The 27,244-nt window shown below is 38.8% G+C and overlaps 1 protein-coding gene across 1 annotated transcript; it reads left to right on the plus strand.

Annotated features, from left to right (window-relative positions):
- Window positions 1–16,990: 16,990 nt before the first annotated feature.
- Mmp1 (matrix metallopeptidase 1) lies at window positions 16,991–23,804 on the plus strand. The gene is made up of 10 exons (XM_076843835.1): window positions 16,991–17,092; window positions 17,548–17,789; window positions 17,883–18,031; window positions 18,270–18,395; window positions 19,275–19,430; window positions 19,566–19,683; window positions 21,163–21,293; window positions 22,739–22,901; window positions 23,422–23,525; window positions 23,695–23,804. Exons 1-10 carry the CDS (start codon window positions 16,991–16,993, stop codon window positions 23,802–23,804), a joined length of 1,401 nt encoding a protein of 466 aa, XP_076699950.1.
- The last annotated feature ends 3,440 nt before the right edge of the window (window positions 23,805–27,244 follow it).

A 27,244-nucleotide genomic window follows, 5' to 3' on the forward strand; every position in this document is an offset into this window, starting at 1 on the left:
TTAGTTTTTCTTCAAGATGCCTTTAGCCAGTTACATCACTCAAGCTGGGTTTTGCGGATGGCCTTCCAAAGCTCAAACGACTGTTTCATATTTAGTGTTTCATGTTAAAATGAACTCAAAAAGTGCCATGGCTTTGAAGTCTGTTCCACTCAGCCAAATCTTTAAGAAGAGGTTTTTAGTTGATTATTTTCAATCTGAGAGTCACTTCCTGGACCAGTCTCAGGCATGCCCCCAACCCTGCAAGGGGAGGGTGACCAACCAGAGCCCCAGCAGCCTCACCCTGTTCTGTCCTTTCCTTGGAATCTATTTACTCAATTATTGGTGATTGAACACATAAATTTATGTACTAAAAAAAACAAATTGAAGAAATAAAATGTTAAAGAATATTTAAATAAATATTATATAAAGAATATAACAATTTTATAACAAACAAATACATTTTAGATACATGTTATTTAAAAGAAAAATAATAAAATTTGTGTGCAGCTATAGATTATTTCCAGTATTCAGTTTATCAGTAAGCTATCGTCTTCAATATTTTGCTATCACATCCAGTGCTACAATGAATATGCTTGAGCACACTTGCATATCTGATGAAAAAATCTAATCTTCAAAAGATGAGCAAGGATGGAGGAGCAAGAACACTGCTGGATGACTTCTCCAACAGGAAGACCATTGGATGCTCTTCACAATAGCAGTATTGGTGGAATAGCTGTTCTGCATTAGGATTGTGGGTAGAAAACTTGCAAAGTTAGAATGTCTTGATTACAGGTAGTAGAAAATTTGTGTTGGTTTATATATAAAGGAGTCTATTGGTTTGCATTACTTAGAAGTACAAGACCAGGGCAGGTTTTAGTTTTAGTGTAATGGGGTTCTGGCTTCTTCACTCTGGGACTGTCTTATTTTACTTTAAGAGTGACTTTCTTCATGGCAACAAAACAAACACAGTAGTTCCAGGCATCAAGCCCACATAGAATACCACCTCTGACCAGGAGAAGACAGTTTTGGGCCTCCCCCTACTTGGTTCATTTTAATCACATAAGCATCCAGACCAGTCACTGTGGCAAAGAGGAATTCACCCTGGTCACATTGGTGTTGCAGAATGGAGGAAAATATGTTGAGGCAGCAATCTCTGTCCATTTACCACAAAACAAATCTGGGTCATGAGAAGGTGGAAACAGTAGATACAGATAATTCTTAGACGTTGGGCTGGGAAGATAGAAAAAAAAATATTTTCTGTGTCCTGGAAGACCTGATTCATAATTCTTACACATGTGTTTGCTTAGTTGGGCAAAAGGAATGAAATAACTTTTTATTTACTGGATACCTCTTTTGTGTCAGCCACTGGACTAGGGTCCTGATAGGTGCTGTTCATTTATTCCTCATAGTAACAGTTGTATTGGTGGTTTGTCTCAATAGTGCAAAAAAATTTGAGTGTTTTAGTAACTTTGTGGGGGTTGCATAGTAAGTACCATTGGTGGGATCTGATTTTATATCATCCTAATTTCAAAGATCTCATTCTTACTTTGTCTTACAGACAATAAGTTAGCCTCCATGGTCTTATCTCATTAGTTTTGACTCCATTCTGTAGTAGAGGTTCTGCTGTATGCTGTATGACCACGATGGGCCTGGATGATCTTCAATCTTGCAGTTTAAAATCCCCTCAAGTTCAAAGGCCAAGGTTCTTTTGTGTGCATTTCACATATATCCCTACTAAATTCTTCTGTGCTCTCCTAACTTGTAATTAAAATTGGAGAACCTGATACTTGCTACTTACTATATGTGTCTGTAAATTTCCCAAGTCATCTTGTTCCAAAAGGCCTGATGTATATGTGTGTGTGCTCACAAGCCACTTGCCAAGGTTTGTTTGATGCCAGCCGGAGGCCAGCTGCTAGAGCCCAGACTTGCAGCCCACATCAAGACAAGACCAGCCCTAATGGTGACGTGATGCTGAGTCCCAGAATGATGTTTAGTTCTTGGCTCAGTTCCTCTTGCCTTGGGCAGGTTTGCGCTGGGAACTGTGAAGTCCTCATGCATTAACAGGAAGTGATTGATCTGAGGCCTGAGGTTGCGGGTTGGAGAAGGAAAGCAGAAGTCAGAAATCAGATTGGGACTTGGCAATAAGCCAACAGAACGGTGGATTTGACAAAGATGAGAGAATAAGACAAAGAAGGTTTGGAATTTCACCAGTCAGTGAACAGAAGAGTCACGATTCTGGAGGCATTTGGGAAGCCTATCACAAAAACTCAAGTGGAGAGACATTAGTAGTGATCCTATTGTGAAGGGACATAGTGGGGAGAGCATGCTGAGTCTACTCAAATTTGATGAAAATGACTTGAGAAAGCAGTTTGGTAAAATTGAAGAAGCTGGCAGGGTTTATTCGTGAGGATGTGTCTAGCTTGCTTGTCACAAACCATCCATGGGCTGTGTGTAAACTATGGTGCATAGTAGCCAAATGAGGGGACAGGCCCAGCATTGCAGGCTCCCTGTCAGGGAGTGATCACATGATGCAGGTGCGCCTCCCTCTCTGCTCTGCCTAAGATCCCACACAGCACCTGAGATGGGAATGATTTGCCAAGATGTCAATCAATCTGCCGACCACAAGACGTCATGAAGCAAGACTCCACCCTTGAAACCTTATGCCTGCCTCTGATGTCCCCGCTACAAAATAAAGGAAGCACAGGCTCTTGCTTTTTTTCTAGTGCTCTTTTTCCAGTGTGGAAGCTGACCCTTAAGGTTGCAGAGTTGTCTCGCTCTTGATTTGAAAAACTAATATGTCTGTGTTGCATGACTTTTCTCCACTTTCTTAGTTTAAGTTGCAGCTAGCTCTGTTAAACCCAGTGCGTCTTGTCTGCATGGATCATGGGTGAGACTTGCTAACTTTGGATTTGGATAGAATCGTGGAAGCAGCACAAATGTCCTTTGCCTCAACTTACAATCACAGATAATAATCTGTATGTGCAACTTTAATGTGTACTGAGTCTGACATAATAATATGGTGGGGAAGCAAATTGGCCACTTTTAGAAGGAGGAAATATATAGTGAGAGAGAGAAGAAGAATTAGAAGAAATACAATATTGAGATTTGACTTAAGTAGTATTGATGTGCTGTTTGTAGTCAGTATCAAAACTGTATGTTTTCTGTTTTTCAAGATATTTGAAAAGTATATGAGAATTCAATTTAAAGCATTTAATTTTTTTCATTTATTAGATTAATAGGAGTTAAAATGTTTAAAAATAACCTGCTTATTGAATTTTAAGAATGCACCATAGGTTTGAATTATTTGAAAGAATTAGCCATATTAAAATTGTAATTATATCTTGAAGTATTGATGAAAATGCTGTTTATAACTGCAAATAGTATTAAATGACCAAGGATATTTCATATTTCAACTATATGAGTCCATGAAACATTAATAAAAGAGTAGAGAAAGTGATTATGTTTATTTTTATACAAACATATTACATTGGTAAACAGAATAACAAGGTTAGAGTGCTGCACTCAAAACCTTAAGAAAACCTAAGACTTAATTTCTTGATAAGTTGAACGTTAATTGTAATATAAGTAGAACTCTATTAATAGGCAGGCAAAAAGAAAGCTCCGTTGGACATTACCAAATCCAACTGCAGGCTGACATATATTACTAGTCCTGTTTTACCACAGAGGGAGACATATTTTACATATATTTTCTCATTTAATTCTCACCTATGAGGTAGATATTATTAAACTCATTTTGTAAATATAATTGTTGCTATTTGGAAAGTTTGTGCAACATCCCCAAGGTCATGCGGAAAGTAGCAGAGCCAGAGATCCAGCCCATCTTCCTTGACATCAAGCTTATATTTCGTCCACTCTGCTGCCTCCCTACTCCTTAGGTTAACATGAATCGACCTAGAGATGTGATGAACAACAAAAGCAGTGGAACAAGAAAAAGCCTGACCGTCTGAATTGAAAAGAGAGAAGGAGCAGTGACTCTTTGTAGCAGGCCAAGTAAAAGGGGTAAGATGGAGTGGCTCAGCAATAGGCATATGATAGAGATATGCCAAAGTCAAAGGTTCATAATTTCAACAAGCTCCAGTAAGTGCTATCTCATATTATTTTTCCATTTAGATAAGCAATTTAAATTTTATTGATAAAGTATTTTTACTTGCATGTAACTGCCGATGAATAAGTGTAGTAGCCATTTCATTGTTCAGAAGTTGGAACAAATCTTTTAAGAAATCACTAAAAATATCTCATATCACAAGGAGAGTCCTGGATGACTCACTGAAGAGCATCGTGCAGGGCCTTTGCATTCTTGAAACAAGTTTTCCATCAGAAAATGACAATTTAATCCTTAACTTTTTCTCTATGTGAACTTCTTTTGAATTCTTTTCTCACAAAATCATGTTACCTTTGGACTCCGAAGCAGATAAAATGTCCGTTTCTAGAAGCACTCAGCCCGCATAAGCCTTGTGACTATTCAGATACAAATTATTCTTGTGAATGAGTGATCCACGACCTTCCGAGGAGGGTCACAACCACAAGGCTACAGAAATTTAGGTTAAAATTCTGCTCTGCTAAGATAGAAACACTTTCAACCCTTTGAAGCTCATAATTTGGGGATGATATCACTGATGTGGAGATAAACAGATGGCTGACAATAAACAATAAATATAGACGTCCTAAGAACAACACAAAAACCAGTCATGGTAATGAAGTGGAGGAGGGAGGGAGTACCAGATGAGAAAGTCAAAGATATGAGGGCTGAGATGGGAATAAGTCCTGTGGGGTTATGAGAGCCCATGTGCACACTTCGTCTTTCCCTAGGAGTGGAATGGGGGCCACTGGAAAGTATGGAGCAGAGAAGACCCTGGTGTTATTATAGAAAGGGTAAAAATGCAGATACCTATTAGGAAGCAAGACAGAAAGGTGGCTCCAACCATGGTGGTGGCTGTGCAAGCAATGAGAAGTGGGGAGAAGTGTACATTGGAAGGTGGAAACAGCAGGAGTTTTTTTCCTGTAGATTGACATTCTATAATTTGTTCATTTGTTTTGCTTTTATAGTCATATTCGAACCATTAGCAGAAGGATTGTACTCCAGTTTTCATGGGGACACATATTTAAATAGCATTGTTATAGAAATTACTTGAATCAACAGAGAGGGGGTAGTTCTTTGAAAACAGTTTTATTTTAGAAGGGGGTTGCATACATGGCTTAGGTGGAAGAAATATATTACTTGATGTGACATTTCCTAGCATAGGATCAGGAGCTCTCAACTCCTTTCAACCCTCATTGATTTCTCCATGAGAAATCTGCTAGTGATCTTCCTGGGAGGCTTCCCCGATGCACCATTCAGTGACATGTGGTGCACAGGAGGGGCAGGAGTTGCTCTCTGTATCCTCCATCAGCAGCACCTAGGACCATCAGGATCTAATGACAGACTGGCTGTGAAGTATGACAGAGAGGAGGAGTTTATTCTGATCCCAAATTCTTTGGACTGAGCAACTGGAAGGATGAAGTTGCCAAGTTGCCATCACTCAAGATGTAGAGGACCATGGATGAACAGAGTTTGGTGGGAAGACTGGAAGTTCATGTGTGTTTGATAAGTCTATTTGACAGTCAAGTAGAGATGTTGGATGTATGAGTCTGTGGTTTAGGGAAAGTGTCTGGATTAGAGAGAGAAATTTGGGAGTTGTCAGCACATAGATAGTTTCCAACTTGAGACTAGATGAGTTTAACAATGGAATAAGAACACAACCGAGAAGTAGTCCAAGGATCAAGCCCTGCAGCACTACAACACTGAACTAGAAACACTTGCAAAATAAGCGGATAGTTAGCCATTCTTTCCTAGTACTAGAACACAGCATCATAATCATTAATGAAATAAAACAGGATAGCAAATGCATTATAATCTATAATTGTAGATCGCCTCTTACTACTGTTTGTGAAAGTCAAGAAAGTGAATTATTACATTTATATAAATATCTCGGGGAGATGGGTAGGAGGTGATGTGCTGGTGGTATCAACAGTTGGGAACAGGAATGTGCGAACTCTAACAGATGATCCAGAGATGAGCAGGTGATGAGTGTAGGTGTGTTTCAGCAGGTCAGGGGAGGAAATGCGGAGAAGCTTGTGGAGAAGGAAAAGGATTAAAGTGACAAAATGTAGAATCACACTGGGAGATAATCTAGACTGAACTTGCAGGAAGTGAGCAGAGAGTTTGGAAGAGAGAGGTATCTGGAGAATATTTATCCAGAGTCCTAGTATTGAGACCAGAGAACTTCCAGGAGAGCCTTCATTCTTTAGGAACTAGGAGCTAAGAAAGCTCCAGCAAAACCAGATTCATTGTGTCTCGAATCCAATCAGCCATTGCTGCAACTGTGGGACTGTTGGTACAAACGTGGTGGTATCAGCACCACTCTCTCTCTCAAGAGAGAAAGGGAGAGCTTGCTGGTGGCTTGATTTTTGTCCGTCTCATTCGTTCCTTAATTTATTCATTTACTAAACAGACTTGTACTGAAGGTTTAAGATCACCAGGCATTATTCTAGGGATAAAATTACATTCAAACACAATTCCTGCTTATTCTCCAGTGAAAAAGATGGAAAAGTAAACAGGCAGTGAGAACACAGAGGAGATATGAACACTGCTCAGTCCAGGCACTCAGAACCGGGGACGCACACAGTAACCCCCCCCAGCCTTAGGAGGGAGGAACTCTGCAGCCGTTAAATCCAAAGGGCAATGACAGTAAATCAAGGAGAGGGGGGATGATATCCCAGTCAGGGAGGAGGTTTAGAATGTGTAAAGGCCAAGAGGGGAGACAGTATCTGGCTTTTTATGCCCTTCATAATTTCAGCCCTAGTCACTGTTCTAGCTCATCTCTCATCATGTCCTACCCCAATTGCAACACAGCAGAAATATTGGACCACTTGACATTCTCTATCTGTACCTAGTTCTCTTTCTCTTCTAGTTCTCAAGTTCAAGTTCACTGTACCCACTGCCAGGAATATTGTGGATAACACTTGGAATGCAGGCCCTGTTGCTTTCCCTTCTCTGGATATGTCCTCCCAAAGTTCCAATGGAGGTGGTGCACCTAGGCAACCATGTTTGTACCAACAATGCCACAACTGCAGCAACAGCTGGTTTGGACTACAGACAGACACAAGAATACAAAGCCTGTCAGGTGCTCTCTCCTAGAATGAGAGTCAACAGCCCCAGAACTTATAGTCAGTCCATGTTGGGGACTGGATCTATAATATCACCTAGAATTGGAACTAGAATTAGAACCATGGAAAGTCAAAGTCATGCACAGGTTGATGTTATAGACAAGCAGTGTGCTTGAAGCTGATGTATGGAAAGACAGGGTTAAAAAAAAAAAAGACAGCAAATATTCAGGCTCAGCCTAAGATCATGAAAGCAAAAAGGAGAGCCAGAGACTAAGATGTAGAGCAAAAGAGAGACAGACAGAAAGACAAAGAAATAGAGACAGGGACAGATACAACATTTAGTCTTCCCATTTCTCACGAAGGCTGTCCTGAGATGTGATTCCTAAGGCTTCCCAAGTTCCTTATTGTGAATAAATTGTAAATTATCTCCCCAAAAAATGATTCCAGGTTTAGACACAAATAAGAGTGGATTGGCAAGCCGGAGACTTCCCAAGAGCATGTGGAATTGGCTGTGGGCTCCTAGCAGGGCAGAGCAAAGTGCCACGTCATGGTGAAGCCAGCAGTCTGTGAGGAGAGGTTCACTTCCACCTCATCAAGCTGTCTTCTGGAACCCATGCCATGGGTTCCCTGAAGATGAACCTTTAAGGTCTTTGGATAAAAAGTAGATATGTCTGAAGATTTATTCCTCCTCACCTACAATCTATGAGGAAAGGGACATACTACAATCTAGATTTCTTTCTTGAAAAGAAGTAAAAACACCAAGGAAGCCCTTACAGCCTGTTATTCCCATTCAGACTATCCAAAACATGTCCAAAAATTATTCATGCACCAAGCCAAATTGAAACAGTGGAATGTTCTGCCCCACCCAGGTGCTAATAGAAACACAGTGTTCCGAGTGGTGAGAAATGGGATCAAGACCATCGAGAAAAGCTGGCGGAGGGATTGGAGAAGTTTAACTCTACCTGCTCAACAGTCCCTTAGAACTCTTCTCATTAATGGATTCCATGAGATTCCTGATTCTTTAAGCTTCTCTTTAATTCAGTTTATCATTCCCACCTATCAAATTGTTCCCGATTAAAACAGACTTGCCATTTTCCACTTGCAGATCCAGCTCAGGGTTTAGCTTCTCTGGGAACCTACATACGCTGCCCTCTAACTGTGTTCAGTCTTCCTCCTGAGTATGTCCAGTAACACAACACACTGCAACTGTCATTCATCTACATCTACGTGGGCACATTGAGCAGTGCCAGCACAGTGCCTGTGACTTAGTGCCTATTAAACTTCTGTTGAATGAATAAGTTTGGAAAGGAAGCAATGCTTATCCTAGGTTTGAAGAAGCAATAGGAATCTATCATGCTAAGTACAGAGAAAGAGAGAGCACATGCAATGGCATGAAGATGGGCAAATACGTCATATTTAGGGAATCATGAAGAGTTTGACTGCAATGAAGAAGAGCTTGTCTTTTCTGAGTCACACCTACAAGGGAGAATATGAAGAAACTTTATATAATGAAGAACATTAAGTTTCTTTTAGCAAATGTAACAACTGACAAATTTCTGCCAAATGCACACTGATTAGTTAATTCAATCAGTGAATAAATATTCAGCTTTCATAGAAAATCTATTTTGAAAGTAGTCCGGCTATAAGCAATAAATTAAACTATGAATTTACTCAGCTAACTTGCCCTGCACACAAAGGAAATTTCTTAAACGTCTCTGAAATACATTAAATGTGCTTCAGAAAGGGGCAAAAAATATACAGGGAAAAGCACCTGGAAGGTACTTGAGAATCCATACAAAGCACTCATTTCCTATAGGCCAATGGGAAAAAAAACTATTTTGGGGAAGCGTTCACCCGGGGGTAATGTAAGGCAATGTAAGTGGAAGGTCACAGAAAAACAGGAAGCTGATTCTTGGTGGTGATGATGTGGTTTTTTTGTTTTATTTATTTATTTATTTATTTATTTATTTATTTTGCATTACTAGGAATCTGATTGCTTTTGGGGGCAATTGAACTCAGGGCACTCCACCACTGGGCCACATCCCCAGCCCTATTTTTTATATTTTATTTAGGGACAGGATTTCACTGAGCTGCTTAGTGTCTTGCTTTCGCTAAGGCTGGCTTTGAACTCAGGATCCTCCTGCCTCAGCCTCCCAAGCTGCTGGGATTACAGGCATGAGCCACTGTGCCCACCAGGAATCTGATTTTTTTTTTAATGTTGATGGGACTTTATTTTAATCATTTATTTTTATGTGGTGCTGAGGCTTGAACCTAGTGCCTCTACCACTGAGCCACAACCCCAGACCCAAGGGAATCTGATTCTTAATGTAGATGTATTTATGCCCCCCCTCAAAAAAAAACCCCAAAATAAAACAAAAAACTCAGCATGGTCAGAGGTAAAAAGTTCACTTACCTAAGCTAATACTAAAGGTAGGAAAGCTTCCTGGCTTTACCAGGAATTTGCCACCTTTGCATTTCATGACAATAAAGATGGTAGTGGTGGTGGTGATATAACATCTTATAACATACTTATAGCATGGTTGCCTTTCAAGCAAGATTCCAAAATTAATAAAGGAAGCAACTCAATATTTTGGTCTATGATATGCATTTAACAGAAAGTTCAATTCCAATTGACTTGCTTTGTTTTATGGCCTAATAACAATTTCATCAAGAATCATTCAATTTACATATTAGAGAATCATTTAGCGTCAATATTCAATGTATCAAAACATTCTCATCAAGATGCTTGAACCACATACAGAAATCAATAAACGTAATTCACCACATCAATAGACATAAAGACTTAAAGACAAGAATCACATGATTATTTAAATAGACACAGAAAAAGCATTTGACAAAATTCAGCATCTATTCATGCTCAAAATACTAGGAAAAACTAGGACTCCTAGGAACATACCTCAACATTGTAAAAGCTATTGTATTAGTCAAGGTTTTCTAAGGAACAGAATCAACAGGAAGTATAGTTATAAAAAGGGAACTTATTAAGTTGGTTTATGTAACCGGAAGCTGGATAGTTCACAATGGCTGTGAGAGGACCGGAGAACTAGAGGAACCAGTAGCTGCACAGTCCGAGACCCAGGACAAGAGGGATCAATAGCGCTACCCTAGTACAAGACCAAAGGCTTCCAGAGAATCACTGGCAGAGTCCGCTTTGGAAGAGTAAAGAAGTGATAGTTCAATATGCTCAGACAATTGCAGTGGCAATCAAAAATCTGTTCAAGAAAAATCAAGCTTGTATCTGTGGCTGCCTCCTTGTTCTTCCAACTTTTATTCCATTCAAGCCATTCAAGCCATCATCCTATTGGACAGTGCTGCCTATGCTTAGGGAGGGTCTCCATTTCAGTTGGCTATCCCATATGCCAATCGTTCCTAGACACACCCTCATTGACACACCCATAAACCTCTTAATCCTTGGTATCTCTTAATCCAATGAAGTTGACAATTCAAATTAACCATTATAGCTATATTACAACTAAACCCAAGCCCAACACCATTCTAAATGGAGAAAAACTGAAAGCATTCCCTTTAAAAACTGGAACAAGACAGGATGCCTTCTTTCAGCACCCCTACTCAAAATAGTCCTTGAAACCCTAGCCAGAGCAATCAGACAAAGAAAGAAATGAAAGAGATGCAAATAGAAAAAAAGAGCTCAAACCATCCCTAAATTTGCAAATGAAATGATTATACATTAGAATGCCCAAAAAATTCTACTAGAAAGTTTCTAGAACACATAAACAAATTCAGCAAAGTAGCAGAGTTTAAAATCAATACAAATAAATCAATTGCATTTCTATACACCAAGGATATATCAGTTGAAAGAGAAATCAGGAAAACTATCTCCTTTACAATAGCCTAAATGTGAAAAAAAAATTGGAAATAGAACTAACAAAGAGGTGAAATAACTTTATAATGAAAACTACAGAATACTAAATAAAAAAATTGAAGAAGATCTCAGAAAATGGAAAGATATTCCATGTTCCTGGATAGGCAGAATTAATATTATCAAAATGGCCATAACACCAAAAGTGCTACATAGATTTAATGCAATTCCCATAAATATCTCAATGATGTTCTTCACGGAAATAGAAAATGCAGTCATGAAATTCATTTGGAAAATAAGAGACCTAGAATAGCCAAAGCAATCCTTAGCATGAAAAGTGAAGTAGGAGGCATCACGATACTAGACTTTAATTTATACTACAGAGCTATAGAAACAAAAACAGTGTGGTAGTGCACCAAAATAGACAAAAGGATCAATGGAACAGAATAGAAGACACATCCACATAAGGACAGTTATCTCATCCTAGACAAAGCTGCTATAAACATACATTGGGGAAAAGATAACCTCTTCAACAAATGGTGCTGGGAAAACTGGAAATCCATATTAATAGAAAGAAATTGAATCCCTATATCTCACCCTGAACAAAACTCAACTCTAAGTGGATCAAGGACATAGGCATTAGTCCAGAGACCCTGTACTTACTAGAAGAAAAGGTAGGGCCAACTCTTCAGACGTGTCAGTTTAGGCACCAACTTCCTCAATAAGACTCCTAAAGTACAAGAAGTAAAATCAAGAATCAATAAATAGGATGGTATCAAACTGAAAAACTTCTTCACAGCAAAGGAAACAATCAAGAACATGAATAGAGACCCTACAGAATGGGAGAAAATCTTCACCACCAGTACCTTAGATAAAGCATTAATTTCTAGGATATACAAAGAACTTAAAAAACTTAACACCAGAAAAATAAATAACACAGTCAATAAATGGACAAAGGAACTGAACAAACACTTCACAGAAGAAGAAATGTGAATGTTCAAAACATATATGAAAAAATGTTCAGCATCTCTAGCAATTAGAGAAATGCAAATCAAAACTACACTGAGATTCCATCTTGCTACAGTCAGAATGGCAATTCTCAAAATATAAGTAACAAAAAATATTGGGGAATATGTGGGGAGAAAGATACTCTCATACATTGTTTGTGGGACTGCAAATTGGTGCAATCACTCTGGAAAGCAGTATGGAAATTCCTCAGAAAACTTGGATGGAATCACCATTTGACCCAGCCATCCCAATCCTTGGTCTATACCCAAAGGACTTAAAACCAGCATACTATAGTAACACAGTCACATCAATGTTTTATAGCAGCTCAATTTACAATAGCCAAGCTATGGAAACAACCTAAATGTCCTTCCGTGTATGAATGGATAAAGAAAATGTGTTGTATATATACAATGGAATATTACTTAGCTATAAAGAAGAATGAAATGATGGCATTTGCTAGTAAATAGATGGAACTGGAGAATATCATGCTAAGTGAAATATAAGGCAATCCTAAAAAAGTAAAGGCTGAATGTACTCTCTGATTTGTGGATGCTAACCCAAAACAAGGGAGTTGAGGAGGAGAATAGTACAAATCCATTAGATTAGACAAAGGGAAATGAAGGGGAAGGGAATAGGAAAGATAGTAGAATTAACTGGACATAACTTTCCTAGCCTTGTATTTGAATACACAACCAGGGTAATGCCACATCGTGTACAACGACAAAAGTGAGATTCTAAATAAAACATCATACTCTATGTATGTATAATTTGTCAAAATACATTCTACTGTCATGTGTAACTAAGAAAAACAAATAAAATATTTAAAAAGATACTTGAACCATACATAGTGCCGATATTTTGCTTCCAGTGAAATGAAAACAAATGAAAATTTAGGGACTTAATTTGCTCATCTCCAATGAAAGAGGGTTAGATTAAGTGGTCTGAGTATCTTTCCATGCTAATAGGAATTAGTATTCATTGAACAGCTATAATGTAACAAGCATGATTTTGTTTTATTTGGGAATTTAACTACTCCCCAAACTCATGCAGATCTTAGTATTATTGTTTTCCCTATATATGTGGGGAAAAAAAAACAACAACAGAGTACTAGAGAGGTTGACATGCTAAATCTATGCATCTAAAAATTTACTCACAAAAATCAGATTTTGCCTCACACCAGAATGCTTTCTAGTTTTATATTGTTTCTGTGTACATCTGATAATTTTACCTTTGCAATCAATAGTACTATATAGAATTTTTAATACATACATAATATTTTGTATTATAATGACATAGGGACAAATTTTTCTTACTCAAGAAAATACTAACTATGGAGTAAGAACATGAGCTACATGTCTGTTAGTCCCTCTGTTGACCTTTCATTGCCAGGCAGTACCTGGTCATGGGGACAGTCTTAGAGATTAGAAGGCAATAACTACAATATGCTGTGACTCCACTTGACTGTCACTTCAGTTACATCATAAGTCACTGGGCGAGGCAGTATTATCTTCTTTTTGCAGATAACATCCAAGGTTTCAGCTAATATCCAGTCAGTGAATCATCCATATTATTTCTATGATAATTTGAATAATTTTAGTTTTAGGAGACTAAAAGAATGAAAATCCTAAAATCCTAACCACAAGCATAGACTTTTGCAGACAACTGAATCTAATAAGAAATATTCTTTTTATTCAAGTGTAATTTAAATGTCTATTGATTGATTCATTCATTCATAATTAATTCATTCAACAATCATTTGTAAACACAGGCTAAGTTGATGTAGTAAGTATAAGCTGCAATTTGAAGAAGATTGACAAGGGAGATTGAGTAGTAACTTGAAAGGGAAGTGAGAAAGATTATTTTGGACCAGCGGGACAGGATAGTGGCATGGTGACATTATTATAGACACAAGGTGGTTGATATAAAAGTCTTAGTGTCTCAAGATACTTTCTCTCTATTAGGGAATAAAATTTCTATACCCAGTGTGTGTGTGTGTGTGTGTGTGTGTGTGTGTGTGTGTGTGTGTTTACAGGAGCATGCACCTGAAACGGGAAGATGGGGAGATACCTGCTGGAGTTACAGAGACCTTTGTCTCCATCACTCACCTGCTGTGACCCAGGACTTAGAGCGGTTGGGTCAGTCTTTCTACCTGGAGGGCAACCGTGAGGACTGCAGTGATAATGTATACTAAGTATCTGCAGGGTTTAGCCATAAGGCTACCAGATGGCCATATATGGGGATAACATAGAATGGGAAAAATTTTTGTCACATGTTACTCTCAAAACAGAGCAGCATTAAATATTTAAATTTCTAACTGAAGACCATTTCAAGATTTGTAAGACAAAAAATAAATTAAAAAATCCAACTCGAATGGATATATATAAAGCTGAATAGCTTATTCTTTTTTTCAAGCACAAAAAATAAGAAAGAAGATTGAAACTACAAAATTGAATTTAATATGGAAAACACAAACATACTTGAGGTCTTCCACAGAGCAGCCAGGGTGAAGCAAACAAGAAAATCACAGAATAAGTTGCATGCTGGGAGAGTCACGTTGACGTAGTCACACTCACAAGAGCCCTCTTAAGCCTATGATTCTCCCAGCAGATGGAGGATAGAGGAGTAATTTTCACAAAATTATATCCAAAATGAAATTTCAGGGGAAGAAGATACTCCCAGAGAAGGACAGTTTTACTATGTTTTAATCTTGGAAACTATGCTAAATCCAGACATTGCTAGGATTGGGTTGGAAAACAGAATCCCTGTTTTTCTGTTCTTGATTTTTGTTTTCTTTTTTTACTCTAAAGTAATCACGCACTAGCACCAGCTCAGAAGTTCCATGTGTATACTGTTGGTTGTGCTATGAATACGTAACTGCTTAACCATGACTTAATTTTAAAATTCTTGGTTATTTTAGGAAGAAATTTAACAAAACAAAAAAAAGTGGTTTTAAGCAACCAGTTTCCAATCCACGTCAGCAACCCTGACATGTAAGGAAACATTTCTAGCATTTGGGGTAATGGCTCAGGATTGGACCAGGAGAAAGTGGTGGGCTCCTCTAGAGAAGGAGGGACCAAGTGGGCCTGACCTATGTGGGACCCTCAAGCTCAGCTTCCAGTTTCCAGAGAGGTTCTGCTTTTATCTGGTTTACAAGTTGTTCAAGTAAAGGATATTCTGGTTTACAAATGTTGGAAAACCTCTAAAGCAGAATATGTAGCTCTTGCCAGATTAGACATTTTATGAGACTCTTCCAGGGTGATTGTTACGCTATTTCTTGCCCAATGCCCTGTAGTTGCAGTCTGCTTTCTTGAGTTAATTCAGTATCCCTTGTTTCCCAGCCTCCAGGGGGCACCTCTCCACACCAACCAGGTTCTCCAGCTATCAGGGTGTGTCAGACGCCCCTTGACTTTTAAAACACAGTCTGTGTCCAGCTTCTAATTCACAGAGCCCCTCTGGCTACCTCCCTCACCGGAAGTGGCTTGAGCCACCTCATCACTGATGTCCTTTGGAGTCCTCCCCACCCTCCATGTGATGTCCACCAGAAGGAGACTTCGTTTTTCTGAGAATTTCTTCCCATTCCTATGACCCTCTCCAGCTTACGTATTATTCCACTTAGATGAGGAAGTTGGTGGCTAAATGATTAGAGAGGAAACGATTAGAGTGATTTCAAATCAATCTGAGATATATTGACGCATCATTTATAAATAAGATAATTGGGCTCCATGTGGCAAGCAAAACAGAAATCCACAAGGTGAGGAAAGTCTTGAAAAAGCAAGCCTGACACAGCAGTCAAGGTGGGAGACACCTCCAGGTGCCTCAATGGGGAAATGGAGGCAAATGTTAACTCGATGTCTCATTTAAACACTTTCAAAGGAGAAGGATGCACCTAGGGTAGAGGAAGCTACAACAACCGACCAGCTTTCCTCACTAAGGATGGTATGAATACCATGAGGGGTACTCAAGACAATTTGATATGGACCACTAACATTGGAGTGTGAATATTTCAGTACACAACTATGCATTTATTTTACTATGCAGGACATGTTGGTAAGATCTTTTGAATGGCTGGATATATAAATACATGAATGAATGCATCCATGAAAGAATAAATAAATGCTATGTACGCCAAAGGAAAAAAGATGTGCTCAAGCCGAGGGGAAAAAAGACAAAAATAAGACCCTTGCTTTGCACTCGGCCTCTTGACAGCCCCTGCCTCACCTGGTATTTTCTGAGCGGTTTTAGAGAGGATCCTGTTTGTCCCATAATGCTGATGGACAGGGTCTATATGATGCTCCGGCAGGGAGTTATCTCATATCCCACTTGTGGATGAGAGTTCTTCTTGGGCAAGGGTCTCAAATCTTAGGCCTGAATAAAGATTAAGGGAGACCCCAGTACTGCAGCCAGCAAACCAGGAAGCTTAACAAAAGCAGACAGGAGAGCCCGTGTAAAATGGGTGAGGAGCTTAACTTCAGTTAGTGCAGGGTGCCTTAAGGCACAGTGTCAGAAATTTCACCCTCTGTCCCAGGGCAGGGTGTGAGCCCACACCTGCAGCACTTTAGGAACAGCAGGAAGAAAAAGGCAAAACACTTTTTTTTTTTTTTTTTTTTTTTTAATGGCCATGCTACTCTGTTCCTGTGTCTATAATGGATCCTTTCTCAATAAAGATGGACATGAACTAGAGAAAACAACTGTTCACATGGTAAAAAAAAAAAAAGAAAAAAATGTCCCCTTCACACATGTCCCATTTGATATTAATCATGGGATTACAACATCAAGCTAATCCAAATAATCTGCTTGGAGTCACCATTTCTGATGATTGCTTAGGCCATTCATTGCTAATCAAGAGGATGTTATGAAATGTGAGTCATATGGCCTCAAGCTTTCTGGGAGTGCTAGTCTGTATATAAAGAAGGAACGTCTGAGCTGAGATATTGAAGCAACAGGCAGGTAGGAGCCCTCCATTGTCTTGCCTTGAGGAGGAAGACAAAGTCCAGCATGCTCTGCTTTTCTCTGCTGCTGCTACTGCTCTGGGACGTGGGGTCTCATGGTTTCCCAGCATCTGTAGAAACACAACAGCAGGATGTGGAGATTGTCCAGGTAGGTGCTGCATTACACACGCTAGAAATGCAAGTCTCTGGTTTGTATTTTTCTACTGTAGTAGAATGGAGTTAATTTAAGGGAGCATTTCCTACAAAGACAAATGCTTTGTGTTAGAAACGGGATCCTCCCCAAATTGTATCTAGCCAAGTGTCGACTCTCCTTTTCCAGTTGGAGGTGAGAAAGAACCGCAGAAACAGGATGCAAATCTTGGTCTACTGGGACGTTTGAACTTTTCAGTAACATGATTTCTACTCTGAAATTGCATTTTTCCACCAATGATAAGAATAACAATAATCATGAACTCTAAACAACAGCTTTTAAAAAGTTTCTCTATTTTGGTTAAAACTTCATTGCTCTCGGTTTTGTTTGTTTGTTTGTTTGTTTGCTTGTTTTTGTTTTTTTAATGAGAAATGTTTCCTATTCAGTGTTTCAACAATTATGTCTTTTATCAGAAATACCTGGAAAACTACTACAATTTGAAGAATGAGAGACAAATTGAAAAGCAGAGAAGCAGTAGTTCAGTGGTTGAAAAGCTGAAGGAAATGCAGGAATTCTTTGGACTGAAAGTGACTGGAAAGCCAGATGCTGAAACCCTGAAGGTGATGAAGCAGCCCAGATGTGGGGTGCCTGATGTGGCTCGGTTTGTCCTCACTCAGGGGAACCCTCGTTGGGAGAAAACACATCTGACCTACAGGTAACCAGACTGGGTACCAGAATGAGGGAACTATTTTCCATTAAAATGGTAACAATTAAGATCCAATGGGTCTCTATTTTATTTCATTCAAAGGATTGAAAATTACACACCAGATTTGTCTAGAGAAGATGTGGACCACGCCATTGAGAAAGCCTTTCAACTTTGGAGTAATGTCTCACCACTGACATTCACCAAAATCTTTGAGGGCCAAGCAGACATAATGATTTCCTTTGTCAGAGGAGGTAAGCTGTTCGTGTAGCATGAAAACATCCTCAGTTTAACTTCATTTTGCCCCTAAATGTCTCTAGTCTTGCAGCTGGAACTCCTTGTTGAAGAGGACTGTTGATTTTATGGGCTGAGGGAGGGAAACCTCATCACACCTGATGGAAGGCTATTGGTCTCTTAACAAGCTAATGTTTGCTCTCTTAACTTAGCTGGAATGAGAGCCCAGAGGGCCCTGGATTGATTTCTGTTTTACAGACCATCGCGACAACTCTCCCTTTGATGGACCTGGAGGAAACCTCGCTCACGCCTTCCAACCAGGCCCAGGTATTGGAGGAGATGCTCACTTTGATGAAGATGAAAGGTGGACCAAAAACTTCAGAGGTAAGTCAACTGGTTTTGTTTTTCTCTATTCCCTGCCCCTTCACAAGTCATCATAATATTGGTTAATTTAACTAACAGAATACGTTAATAGAAGCTGGTATTTTTCTATTGCTGTTCAGAAAGTTAATGGTAAGTTTAGAAAAGTGAGAGGCTATTTCTGCCAATACAGCATCTAATTGGTGACAAATAGGCCTCTCTAAAATTTCCATTAAGAAAATATTGGGACTGGGTTTGTGGCTCAGTGGTAGAGCACTTGCCTCACATATGTGGAGCAATGGGTTTGATCCTCAGCACCACATAAATAAATTTTAAAAATAAAGGTATTGTGTCCATCTACAACTAAAAAAAATTTTTTTAAAAATAAAAGATTAAAGCTTAATGTTTTGTTTGTGGACATCTCCACTGAATCTTCTCTATTTGAAAGACAACAAAACTTAACAGTAGTTATAAGCACATGGGGAAATTAACAGAAGGAAAGGCTTTCTGTGTTTCCCAGAATTTTCAGCATTTTATCAGTTTTGAAAATAATAAAAAATATTAAATATTAATAGAACTATATTGCTTCTCTGTGAAATAATATCTGCCAGCTAATCATTAACAAGATTGGCTCATCTGTGCTAGACTCTCAGCCAGAGGGTTTGTCTTAATTTTATCTGTTATAACAATAGAACCGAGGCTTGAACATATCCCTTTATTAATAATGTGTACTTTTCACCTTCAGAAAAAGTTATTAGATGTGTGTGTGTGTGTGTGTGTGTGTATTTCATCAACAAGAAAATATAAGCATTGGTCTTTGCAGATCTGTAGATTATTTCTTAATCAAATGCCTCAAAGCGGAATACATTTCAAATAATTTAAATGGGTTCATTGACTCTTTAGATTACAACTTGTATCGTGTTGCGGCTCATGAATTAGGCCATTCTCTTGGACTCGCTCATTCCACTGATATTGGAGCTTTAATGTACCCCAACTACATCTTCAGTGGTGATGTTCAGCTTGCTCAGGATGACATCAATGGCATTCAAGCCATATACGGTGAGTAAAAATAAGAGTGTCATAGACAGGGACCTATTGGTTTCGTGCCTACTTCAAAGGAAAGAGCCATTGGTTTCATAGTTTAATAGTTCTAACACTAGGCAAAACTAACTCCAGGCCTTTTATTTTCTTTAGGATCTTCCCCAAATCCCACCCAGGCAACAGGCCCACAAACCCCAGAAGTGTGTGATAGTAAGCTAACCTTTGATGCCATAACTACAATTCGGGGAGAACTGATGTTCTTTAAAGACAGGTAAGATGCCACTTCTTTGTGTTCTGCATTCACCACTATGTGTGACCAATATGCTCCATGTGTTATTTATCTTATCTTTGTTTACATTTATAACCACAGAGCAGCAATTGCTTGCATTTGTACAATGTAACATTGCAACTTTGTTTTTGCCCATGTGTTAAGTCATTTGATTCTCAGAAAATACCACTGAAGTAGAAAATCAGTAACTATCAGCCCACTTTACAGATCAGTAAATTAAGGTAGAGAGAAGAAAAGAGAAACCTTTTGGGGGCACAGAGCTAACTAGTGACAGAGTAATCATTGGTCTTCTGACCCCTTATCCAGGGTCACATTTCATTATGCCAGTCTGATTGTAAGTATGGTAGGACTTCAGTAGGAGTAGTCAGTCCTTTCTGCAACACTATCACATTAATGAGGCTCATGGACTTCTTGACAGTGTTTAAGTATAGCTAATAAGGTTACATATTCCAGTCCCTACAAACTGCAGAATCAACTTTATGTACCACCAATCAAAGGACAAGGGAGTCCCTGCCAGAACTGGGTTTGAATTTAGACTTTGCCTTTTACCAGCTGTGTGGCCTTAGAAGCCTCCCCTACTCCCACTAACTCAATTTCTCATCCCTGAGATGTGAGTCATACTCTTGTAAGGTTTTTGTGATAGTCACGATATAGGTAGAAAGCCTTAGTGTGTTGTAAGTACAATTGGCTCTCCAAATCTGGAAGTACCACCTCTACAGATTCAATCTCAAGTCCATTGATCTAACAAATATATTTTTTTAATTGCTCCTCTACTGAATCCATACATATTGTATATTGTCGTTATTCCTAAACAACTATTTATATTGTATTAGGTATTATAAGTAACCTAGAGATGATTTAAAGCATGTGAGAGAATGTTCACGGGATATATGAAGAAATGACACCACTTTATACAATGAATTTGAGTTTGGTATCCACAAGGGGTCCTGGCATCAACCCCCTGCAGATGCCTAGGGATGACTATATTTACTAAATACAGGGTATCAGTGTTGTGTTCCAAGTAGCAATGTACTGCAGCTGGCTCCTAATGGCTCACCAAAGCTGACTTAAATTTTGCAAGTTTGTTGTGAACCACAGCCATTATTAAAAATTAAATCATATAAAAAATAAAATAATAAAAACATCCCTCCATGGTTATTTTAACCAGATTTTACTGTTAATTCTTGTCTTTGAGGTTATTCATGCTGATTGCATTTTTATGGTAGAAATACTATACAATGGTGCTCTATTCTGACTCTTGTAATTTGCCATGGTGGGAATATTTTCACCAAGGAAATAAGCAACTGCTAGAACCTTCCATGCCTGGCCTCTCCTTTGGAAAGCCAGATGTTAAACATTTACAAGTGCACCACAAGTGCCAGCAACTAAAAGGAGCTGGAAGTCAGCCAGAGATAATTAGAAACCAGAGAGAAACCTTGCTTTCTTTTGTTTTCAAAACAGATTCTACATGCGTGCAAATTCCTTCTACCCAGTTGAGCTCAATTTCATTTCTGTTTTCTGGCCACATCTGCCAAATGGACTTGAAGCGGCTTATGAACTTGCTGATAGGGATGAAGTCAGGTTTTTCAAAGGTAATGCTCCTGATTATTTTTCACTGCTTTGGTGAATTATTTTTCATCTACTTTTGGGTTGAGATATAAAGATACTAGCTATATTCTCACCATGAAGTTCTGAAAATTCAATAGTCTCACTAATGGGAATCCAATAGTTCAATTAAAAATTGCATCAGGAATTTCTGAGTCATTTTAAATAAATTGCAAATGACTGGAGATAAAAGAGTTCAGGCCTGTTTATGAATCTGGACTTAGAACATGTTTTCTGTGAAAACTATTCATGTATTTTAAACTCCCTTCATATTCCTAGGAAATAAAAGTGCTCAGGAATAAAAGTGAGAAATACGATCCATTCTAGAGAGAAAAAACAAAGATTTTGTTTGTGCAAGTTCCTGAATCCTGTTTTAATTTGAACCCCAACTTAAGATAAGAGAATGCCACCACTGGGCAGCCAGATGGTGGCACTGACAACCTGCTGTCCAGATGTGGTCTTCAGATAGTGGCACTGGCTTCACTGGACTATCAGTTACAATCATAGGACCCCAAGTCCTATCCAGACCTTCTTTGACCAAATTGAATTTTAATAAGTTCCCCAGGCAATTCATTTGCATATTAAAATATGAGAAGGCCTGAATTATTGTGAAGTGAATTAGACAAATTTGTTTGATTCTATTAGAATGAAACAGGGTCCCATGTTCCTGACTTTGAAAAGGCCAAACACACGTTCTTTTGCAAATTTTTGTACAGGTGTTTAGCATCATATAGACATACGTTAAGACACTTGATGCAGTCATACACTCAAGGCAATGATTTGAAAGTAGTTCAGATGGGCAAAACACTTTGAAACAGAATTTCTAGTTTTCATTTTATGAAATTAATTAGGAATTTACATGTGCAAAGTATCAAACTTATTTTTTGTGAGGAATAAATAACCATAGTGAACAAGAGCTATCCTGGTTCTAGGTCATAAGACTAGTTTTATGTGATCTGGGGTTTGTTGAGTATAAACACATACAGAATGAATTCACGTATTCATAATTGTAGTCTGGTGAGATACAATGAATTCAATACAGGATTGCAAGTCATTTGAAGTTGTGAGTCATTGCTGAGCTCTGCCCTTAGTATAGCATTGTCGTGAACTTCCACTTGAACATTGTATCACTAGGTAGTATGACAAATTAGCCATTGAACATCTGGCATTGGAAAAAAGCCTCCATCCCATAAACAGGTCATTCTCAAAGCTTGCTTCAGATTAGAACCACCTAGGAAGCTTAAAAAAAATACTGATTTAGTGGTTCAGGATAGGATCCCAGCATCAGTATTTTAAAAAGTCTCCCTAAACTATTTTAACCTGTAGCTAGGACACTGCTGTATCTTGCAAAACTATTAACTCAGTGGAAACATAGTTTACAGTCTACTGGAGCCCTGGACAATTATTTTCATCTCTGGTTTTTGATTGGCAGGAAATAAGTACTGGGCTGTTCAGGGGCAGGATGTGCTACGTGGATACCCCAAGGACATCTACAGTTCCTTTGGCTTCCCTCGAACTGTGAAGCATATTGATGCTGCTGTTTCAGAGGAAGACACTGGAAAAACCTACTTCTTTGTTGCTAACAAGTGCTGGAGGTAAAGACAGAGCACAAGAACTATTAGGGCACCAATTTTTTCTAGGCAGAAAATTCTATATGTACCCTTTTCAAAATGAGTCTCAAATTGTTTTGGACACCTGCCTCTTCTGTGATTGGCTGTATCCAAACCAACATCCATGTAGTTAATTGAACAATACCCATCACTCAATTCCTGTGCTCAGAATACAAATAATAGGTGATGCTGAATTTTGAAAAGATTTGAAAATAAGAGCATTTATCTTGATAGAGCTTTGGCCAAAAGGAACTATAGCATCTTACCTTAATAGGACATAGTACTTACTAGATAATTAATATAAGATGTTGAATTTCAGAGGAAGCTTATAAATCTTCTAGACCACCCAATATTCTACCTCTCCTCATCTAGGTCCCCATTTTACAATCTCTAGAATTAACAGTTCTTGTTAAATTTCTTGTTAACTTCTGCTAAATTTCCTGTAGTGTTTTTGAGTTTACATGTTTAACAAAAGGTTCTGACACCCCAATTCCTTTTTGATTAGATATGATGAGCATAAACGATCCATGGATGCAGGTTATCCTAAAATGATATATCACGACTTTCCTGGAATTGGCAATAAAGTTGATGCTGTTTTCAAGAAAGATGGTAAGTGAATCTATCAGTCTATACTTCATTTTGTTGCCATAGTGATAGAATCAGTACTGTTACTTAGAACAGCAAAGGCCAAAACTAATTGGTGCTGATTTTGGTAGATTCAAGTCAAACCTGGAAACTTCTTGTATAATGTGATAAATCTCTTTTCTTTTATTTCTAGGATTTTTCTATATCTTCCATGGAACAAGACAATATAAATTTGATCCTAAAACAAAGCGAATTTTGACTATCCAGAAAGCCAACAGCTGGTTCAACTGCAGAAAAAATTGACAAACTGTTACAAAGTTAATGAAAAAAATGTACTTTGTGAGCCCAAGAAAGGTGTTTTCCTGAAGAGCCATGTATTTTTCAGTATTTTATTTAACTTCTAGAATCACTAATACGCAGCTACTAAGTATAACCTTATTTATACTTTATTTTACATATTTTTTACAATTAAGTATTATGTTTTTATTTACTAATATAATTTAATTCCACAAATGGTGGCAAAAGTCAATCAAGTTCATGGCTTATGAATTCACATATCCCAGTGTTACAAAGAAGATCATTTCCATAGTGTAAGAGTATGACATTGGTCCTGGAGATCAGCCTTAGTGCTCTTATCTTCTTTCAAAAAAAAAAAAAAAAAGTCAAAAGATGTGAACTGTTACTGGAGGGAAAGCAACACCTGAGCCGTCATTAGTATCATCCTGACACACAGGGACAACTCTTCTTATACAAAATAAAGTGATATTTGCAATAAGGCCATCCTTGTCTCTACTTTTTTTTTATAAACATTCTATTACCTTTACTATACTGTTATTTCCTGATTATAAAGCCACAAGTACAGAGATTAAATTTCAAATTTGAAGTGGAAAGTAAATGATATACAAAATATTCATGCGGGAAATTAATATATCCCCAAATTTCAAATTTCTATATTCTTGTGGAATTTATTTCACATATAGGGGGGAAAAATCATTCTCCAAGTTCCATTTAATGACCCCAAAGTTGGTTTTAGATAAAATAGGTAAAGGCATGACAAACTTTCTGAGTAGAAGTCACTTTCTTTTCTGAGCATGTGTGAAGATTATATTTCCCCAGTCCTACCCCTTACAGTTTCGAGGTGTTGTGGGGCTGAGGATGGTGGGCAGTGGGGCAGCTAACAAGTTCTGACCAAGGGTTGTATGAAGTGACAAAGTCACTTCTGGACAGAACTCTTGAGTGATGGTGCCAAGATTTCCAGCAGTCTACTCCCCTGCTGTGGTAATGGTGGAAGCATGTCATGAGAGACTTGCCACAAGATGGAAGAAGCCAGAATTGCTGGGTTACCATTCCCACCAGTTACCCCCCACTTTAGTAGACTTCACTTGAGGAAGAAAAAACTTACTATGCTAAGCCATTAAAATTTTAGATTTTGTTAATGCTGCATAATCTAGTTTGTCTAGATAAAGCATTATCTAGTTTATCATGACTAATTTGGGCAGAAGTTAATGGAGGTAGGAGTTCTTTCAGTAGCTTCCAAGGCTCATGAGTTTTGTGAATAGTTCAAGGACTTTGTAGGCTTTGCAAGTCCATAGAGAGTCTTGAAAATGTTATGAGGAATGCAAGATTCTTAGCAGTTCCAAACTAAAGATTTGGATAGTATAACTTCTCCTTTGGCCAAAATAAGTCAGTCAGTCTGTCTGTTTGTCTCTCTCAAATAAACTTTTAAATATTGAACTATAACATAAATGCAGGAAAAAAATGCAAAAATCATAAATGTTCATCTCGGTGTCTTATCATAAAGTTAGCCAACTCTCAGCCAGGTCAGGACACAGGACATCATCACTACCACAGCAGCCCCTTGAGGGCCCCACCAGTGCTCCACTCTCCATGAGGTTGATTCATTAGAAGCAGAGCCTGGAACAGAGATTCTTTGATGAGGTCATAGGGGGAGGGTGCCCTCTGGAGAAGAGGAATGAGGGAGACATTCGACAGCAGGAGAAAAACTAGACTGTGGTCTCAGTGGGGATCTAATTTCATGAGAAGACTATGAAACAAAATCAGAATAAGAAAGTTAGTCCCATCCCGAGGCAGAGGGGCCAGGCTTTTGTATTCCTGTGTCAACCAGTTATCAGTCAAGGTCTGGTTGGGGAAGGGAGCATAGTCATCTGGGCAAGATGTTTCCATTTGACAAAGGAACTAACTGTAAGTTGTAAATAACCAATTCTTGCAGTATCCAGGAGGATGGATGCCCTGATATTAAAGAGATCTGAGGAGGGCTCCAACAGCACCTACTGCACATTATCTAGTCCTGAGGATGACCACCAGGCTGACTCCTAACACCTTAGGTTAAATTTGCCTATTTTTCAACTAAACTGGATGTGACATGAATTTCCTTACTCTGCCTTACTGTGATTAACATTATGTTTCTTCACTTCATCATTGTTGGTGGGCCTCAGGTTATTAGCATCAGGGGAGTTTATAAGTAATATTGCACATATGCAGGCATTTCTGTCAATTATCTTCCTAAAAGTGCAGTTGCTGAATCACAGAGATTTTCAGACACTTCGGGTTCTTCCTCAGACTCACCTGTCTTATGTCCCGCGGCAGCAGTGGACCCTGGTTCTGCACAGGTCCTAAACCAGCTTCTAACCTTAGCTGTTTGGGGTAGGCCTATGCAGTATGCGTCCTGCTTCCTGTTCCAAAGCTTTCCTGGCTTTTCTGCTGATGTTGCATGGGGTCTCCTGTGGTACTCACATAGAACCCAGGCACATGCAAACTAAACGTGAGAAGGGTCAAATCGTTCATGGAGCAAATGTTCTACCAGTGTGGAAAAAATGGATGAATAAGTGTATCTCCCTCTCTCTCCTCAGAAGGGTATTCTTAAGACCTGTTTCAAGGGGAACCTCGGAGTAGGAGCAGTGCTTCGGCAGTGGTGGCTGTGGTGATGGTCTAATCATATTGGATAAAGGTGATGCTGAGGGTCAAGTGATAACTGAAGCAGGCCCCATCCTTGAAGATGGAAACTGTGAGCCAGCCAAGAATTCTGAGTCTGTTGAACAAAGTGCCACACCAGAGAGCAAATTGGAACCTGTAGTGTCCACTCCAGAAAAGACCAGAGGTCAAACCTTCTAGTGATCTTGAAATTTCAGAAGTTTTCTCTGGATTGGGGCATTTCTGACCGGACCATTAGCAGAGAAGGAAGAAGAGGAAGAAAACAATCGGAGGCAGAAAATACTGAGGAAGTCAATAAAAACTCAGTAGAGGATGTCCATACCTTTGCAATCTGCTGCCTAGCAGAATTGACTGCTTGCTCAATGACCTGTTTCACAAAACAGCAGCATTGGTTCTGCATGGCCAGAAGCAGGAAGTGACAGACATAGAAAAAGCCAAACTCTTTCCCAGATGACAGTTGTATTGTGTAAAGAGTTGTCCTTTCTGTCTAAAGAGTTTACCACCTGTCTAACAACTGCTGAGATCAAAGAAAAGGCAGATGTCCTGAACCCATTAATCATGACAGTCTTTCTAGAGCAAAGATGGTCCCATGTACATCCAGGATGCCTTTCAACTACTTTTACTTTGTGCTGCAGGTCTCTCTCATTGAGAACAAGACAGAATTACCCAGGCAGGAGTTGCAAGTCCAGAGGCTTGCAGAACATTGAAGAATAAAGGAGATTTGATCTAGGATTTGTGATGGCTAACAAGTGCCACATTCTTCAAGGACCCTCGCAGAAATGAATGAGAAA

Source organism: Callospermophilus lateralis, chromosome 2, assembly GCF_048772815.1.
Source record: "Callospermophilus lateralis isolate mCalLat2 chromosome 2, mCalLat2.hap1, whole genome shotgun sequence".
NCBI classification, from domain to species: Eukaryota; Metazoa; Chordata; class Mammalia; order Rodentia; family Sciuridae; genus Callospermophilus; species Callospermophilus lateralis.

Excerpts from the sequence above, each read along its gene's own strand:
- Mmp1 (XM_076843835.1), top strand. The coding sequence starts at position 16,991 with ATGCTCTGCTTTTCTCTGCTGCTGCTACTGCTCTGGGACGTGGGGTCT. Across the intron at positions 17,093-17,547 it reads AGGATGTGGAGATTGTCCAG|AAATACCTGGAAAACTACTA; the intron begins GTAGGTGCTGCA and ends GTCTTTTATCAG. Across the intron at positions 19,684-21,162 it reads CTGATGTTCTTTAAAGACAG|ATTCTACATGCGTGCAAATT; the intron begins GTAAGATGCCAC and ends TTTTCAAAACAG.